General features: G+C 37.8%; 1 protein-coding gene across 7 annotated transcripts in view; it reads right to left on the minus strand.

The window, feature by feature from the left end:
• Positions 1–1,571, minus strand: part of LOC121380796 — a 71,983-nt gene extending 70,412 nt beyond the window's left edge. For 3 of the 7 annotated variants that reach the window (XM_041509814.1, XM_041509798.1, XM_041509806.1), the window contains exon 1: positions 1,064–1,570. In XM_041509814.1, coding sequence (XP_041365748.1) covers positions 1,064–1,138 — 75 coding nt within the window. In that variant the 5' untranslated portion in view covers positions 1,139–1,570. Of the gene's footprint in view, positions 1–1,063 lie in introns of all 7 variants that reach the window. The other 4 variants (XM_041509783.1, XM_041509791.1, XM_041509776.1 and 1 more) reach the window with 3 other exon arrangements.
• Positions 1,572–5,765: the final 4,194 nt, after the last annotated feature.

The raw sequence follows: 5,765 nt of genomic DNA on the forward strand, positions 1-5,765 counted from the left end.
CAACCTGTTGTAGCACACGCCTGTCATGGACGCAGGTGTCGACTTACGCTGGTTATATGCACCATCAACCCCGGACAGGATAGCACTTACGTCACCTGTGTGTCACTGATATATATATTTTCAATCTAGATGGTTATATCAGATATCTTGGCACTCGGTCAAGTTATTTAATACCAGTGACACACTATTGTTTGCATAGTCTACCAAGTTTGTGTGAGATCGTTAAAAGTGAACAAACAGCTAGCTACTGAATGTTCTTAGTGGATTACTACTATTTGAATAACACTTTTGTTCACTGAAAGCACGGCCGTATAGTATAACATGAGAAGCAGGTTGGGTTTTTTTTTCAATACCTAAAAAATAAAAATAATTTAGCTTTCTTTGGTTAAAAAAGAAAAGAAAAGAAAATATTTGTTTTCCCTCCTAACAGTTCCAGCAATCCTAGCGTCTGCCCATAAAGACATAAAAGAAAACTCTCAAACACAACAACAATGAAAATATGCAGTGTTTCCCTTTTCTTTCACTCACCTCGATACTGAGAACATTTGCAGGCGCTTGTGCAAGGGGAGAGTTTCGGGAGTCGAATCACCACCCTGCTAAAGCAATTTTTGCTTTCAATATATTTTCCGGGGGAGCATGACTCGACCCCCTATAAACTTCGCTTGCCACAGTCTACACACACACCCTCACCACCATTAAAATTACTGCACACGCGCCTCACTAGTGTACATGTATTGAGAAAATAATGACAACTGCAAAGTGATAATTATATATATATATATATATATATATACACACACACACACACACACACACACACACACACACACACACACACACACATATACATGTATTACTTCCAACTGGTTTTTTTTTTTTTTAATTGTTGTTTTTCGTTTTTATTTATTTGTTTAATTTTGTTTCTGTTGTTTTGAGGGTTTGTTGGTTAATTGTTGGTGTTGTTTCGTGTTTGATTAAAAAAATAAATATTGACTACTATTTTTAATAATGAAACATCAATGAACTATTATCTGTAACTATTAAATACTCTGGTTTCACTTACTTTGGTACTTTTGTGTTCCTGCCAGCCTTCGTACAACTTTAGTTGCTGGTTTCTAGACGGTCGAGTGTCGTCCATTCTTGCACTTCAGCTACAGTCACAGTAAAATCCACACGTAATAAAATTATGAACAAAAAAAACCTTGTATATATTTTACACCTGTACAAAGGTGTAACATTAAAACTTTTCTTCTTCTTTCTTTTTTTCTTTTTTTTGTATCGCCTTCAGGCTTTCTAAACACAGTATCCCGTTTATATTGTTCGTAAGTCCTTCTCTCGCATTGTAACTTATATATCACTGTCCGTTTTAGAAGTCCTTTTAAATCGGTTTTTGTTAGCAAATCTTTTGCAGTGCGATAGTGTAACTAGCCTAAAAGTGTATACTCGCCCAGGTAAACAAACCGTCCTCTACCTGTCAGTTGCGTCGTAGTAACTGAACCAGGAAGTTTATCGTGCCCAATTTCATAAGACAGTCACACGAACGAACGAGCGAACGTCTCGAGATGATGACCCTTGAAACGTCATAGTAGGTAAAAACCCAGCGTCTTGCTTCGTTGCCAAATAACAATGCGGGAATTATTATTTTATTTTTTTTTATCGCACACCGCGGTCTTTAATCCATCAAGACCGGCGTCGTGGTAGGTCATCGGTCTACAGGCTGGTAGGTACTGGGTTCGGATCCCAGTCGAGGCATGGGATTTTTAAATCCAGATACCGACTCCAAACCCTGAGTGAGTGCTCCGCAAGGCTTAATGGGTAGGTGTAAACCACTTGCACCGACCAGTGATCCATAACTGGTTCAACAAAGGCCATGGTTTGTGCTATTCTGCCTGTGGGAAGCGCAAATAAAAGATCCCTTGCTGCTAATCGGAAAGAGTAGCCCATGTAGTGGCGACAGCGGGTTCCTCTCAAAATCTGTGTGGCCCTTAACCATATGTCTGACGCCAAATAACCGTAAATGAAATGTGTTGAGTGCGTCGTTAAATAAAACATTTCTTTCTTTTAATCCATCAAGAACTTGCCTCGTGTTGCATAAAAACTGAATGAATGGATGGATGGATGGATGGATGGATGAATAGATGGATGGATGGATGAATAGATGAATGGATGAATGAATGAATAGATGGGTGGATGAATGGATGAATGGATGACTGAAGGTTTAATGAAACCATAGCACATAAATACACATTGGTTGCTATTGGGTGTCCAATAGCCGATGATTAATAAATCAAAGTGCTCTAGTGGTGTCGTTAACACATTTTATAACTACTGGGTGTCAAACAAAAGTAAGCATTAGCAAATCCGGGGGGGGGGGGGGGTCGCTTGGAGCAGGCCCCCGATCACCCCCCCCCCCCACCTTCCCCCCTTATAGATCTCATTCATTTGCCTTCGACAAACTCAGATTGTCCTTTTGAGAATTTTGTAACATCAAAGGCTGTACCCCCGTACTCCAGAAAATAGCATACACATCTCAGGGTTTAATTTGTATAGTGTTTTATTTATTTATAAAAAAAGTAGTGCCCCCCCCCCCCCCCTAAGATTTTGATCAGGGTACGGCCCTGACATCCCTCCAATTTACAAAATCCTGGTTCCGCTCTTAGGTTACTATAGGAATTGCATGTCAAATGCAAGTTATACCTGTCTGTCCGCTTATCCGTTATTCTGTCAATAGACGGTTGATGATGTACTTACAATTGCAACAAGTAATACAACATAATATATATTATATTATATTATATATATATATATATATATATATATATATATATAATTTTTAAAAGCCTCGTTATCTGGAAAGTTGTGTGCAGATTTATGCAAATGTGTACGCTATATGATGAGGGACGGGGGGAGGAGAAAGTGGTGGACAGTATCCCATGATATTACCTTTTCAAGTCTTGGGGTTTTTTTTATGGGGCACATTATAATGCACTCCGGCAATAGGTTAAAAACAGAACGGAACAGATATTTTTAATATTTCGCTCAAGGCCATCGAACGATTTATACATGTAACAGATAAATATATACTCAAGGAAATACTTATCCGTTGCATATTTTGCAGAAAGTATATATATATATATATATATATATATATATATATATATATATATATAAAACGGTACTGAAGGAAAACTAAAATCGTTTTGAGGAAATTATTTGCCGGTATTAGTACTTCGTAAAAATTAGGTGACGATTTCTAAAATAATGGTATGTATTCTCGAGTGAACGATTTCAATTACTTACAAACTTTACAGTTGGTTTGATACCACTTTATCTGGCGTACAGGGACTTTATTACATTCATACATACGTCAAAATTACAAGAGACATCTCTCTCTCTCTCTCTCTCTCTCTCTCTCTCTCTCTCTCTCTCTCTCTCTCTCTCTCTCTCTCTCTCTACTATATAGAAACATACTAGATATACATCCTAAATCAACAATATATCGTTCATATATATTTCTCCATACATTCTACATTCTATTGCCTTTGTTACACGAAAGAAAGAACTGTTGTTTTATGTAACGACGCCACTAGAGCACACTGATTTATTAATCATCGGCTATTGGATATCAAACATTGTTATACGATACCAGTCGTGGAGCATTAGTAATGTCTACAACATTCCCAAGAGGTCACTCATTCAAATATTACCGGACTCGACACCAATGCGAATCGGCATTTGAACATGATATATAGCCTTCCATCCCTATAAAAATAGCTCCCTAACGTATTTACACACTGTTGTTTTTGGTCTATGTGGATGGGTTTTTTTTGTGTATTTTTTGGTCAGTACGTGTGTACATCCAGGTCACTGCGATGACACGCAATTAAGACCAAGGTATAAATTTTCTCAACTCGCTCCGGCAACAATCTCCGATCCGTACCTGTGAAACAAACGCCCCCTGGCGGCGGATCGCCACGACAGGTGTCTGTGACACGGTAAGCTGACGTGAGCTTAGCCGTCGGTGTCGAGTGACGCCGGCTTGTACAACGGCATGTAGGAGACCGGGTCGCTGACGGCCATGGTATCTCTCACATACACACGAGCTGAAGTACACGCATGCCTTCCTGTGTATTTAATCTTAGGTCAGTTGTTCAGTCAGTAGAAAACAGTAGTGACGAGTTTGTTCTGTGTATACACATATCTACACATGTACATACATACATACATATACACACGCAATACACACACACACACACACACACACACACACACAGACAGACACACACACGCACACGTAAGTGTATGTATGTGTATATGGGTGACTGCGCGTGTCTTGTCTGTGTGTGTGTGTGTGCGTGCGTCGGTGTGTGTGACTGCATATGTATGTGTGTGACAGCGTGCGTGTATGTGTATGTCCGTCTGTATGTACGTGTATGTGTGTGTAACAGCGCGTGCGTGTGTGTGCGCGCGTGCGTGTGTATTGTTGTTGTTATGCTTACTACTATAAAAACAAACATGATAATATTTGTTCTGACGTTGAATTCAGTATGACAGATACTCAGTGATTGTGGCTGGAAATGCAATACTAACTAACCAGATCTTGGTTCAGCTTCGGGCAAACCCATGTTCTATATTGAAAGAAAATGTGTAATTAATCTATATATGATTGAAATGACTGATGTACACACACATATATATATATATATATATATATATATATATACATGTACATACTGAACAGCAAAAGAAACGCGAGAATATTCAAATCTAGCAACCTATATCAAAATTCTAAAAAATACTATCAGCAGGCATAGTGGTAAATCTTAAGGCAGAGATGAATTATACTTGTAGAAAGCAGGAAATTGCATTTCAGGACATCTAATTTTCAAAATTTTATGGGGAGCATACCCCGAACCGCCTAGAAACTTTGCTTTGCGCCCTGGATCTCAGGCAGCCCCCCAATATCTACTTGCTTTCGCCGTGCCTGGAGTCACGTCACAACAACAAGTAAAAACATCATATTAAATAGTTGTTTGTTGTTACTTTATATTTATTAAATTGAGTGTTTTGTGAATTAATAGTTGACATAAGCTCTTATAATTATAACTATCATTGCACACAATTCCATTATGACTTTGGATCTTGAGTTTCTTTTGCTATTTAGTAGACACATACACATAACAGAACCTCGTTAACTAAACCCCAGAGGCCAATCGGAAAGCGATTGCGTTCAGCCCGTGTCTTGTCCAAATTACTTTGTGATGATGGATCTATGGTCAAAAACTTCAGTAATTGGAATTTAGCTACACACACACACACACACACACACACACACACACACACACACGTATATATATATATATATATATATATATATATATATATATATATATATATATACAGTAAATATATGTATGTATGTATAGCCTATAGCAATTATATACGTTTATGTAAAAAGAAAAAAAAGTACTACCAAATTTTAGAACATGTTTAGAACATAAGTTTCATAAATAAGAAAAATAATATTAATTATATCCCTACCCTCTTGCAAAGGCTTTCTGTATAGTAAAACATATGGTAAAATATAGGCCAGGGTTTACAGTCACGTTATTTAACCATTATATTATAGTTACAATCCGATTATGTGTATGTGTGCGTGAGTGCGTGCGTGTATGTGTTTTGTGTGTATTTAACTATTATGTGAATACATGATCAACCACGTGACCAAGTAAAAAGTTCGATTTTAGGAGGAATCCGGTTTGGAG

The sequence above is a fragment of the Gigantopelta aegis genome, chromosome 2 (assembly GCF_016097555.1).
Source record: "Gigantopelta aegis isolate Gae_Host chromosome 2, Gae_host_genome, whole genome shotgun sequence".
NCBI lineage: Eukaryota > Metazoa > Mollusca > Gastropoda > Neomphalida > Peltospiridae > Gigantopelta > Gigantopelta aegis.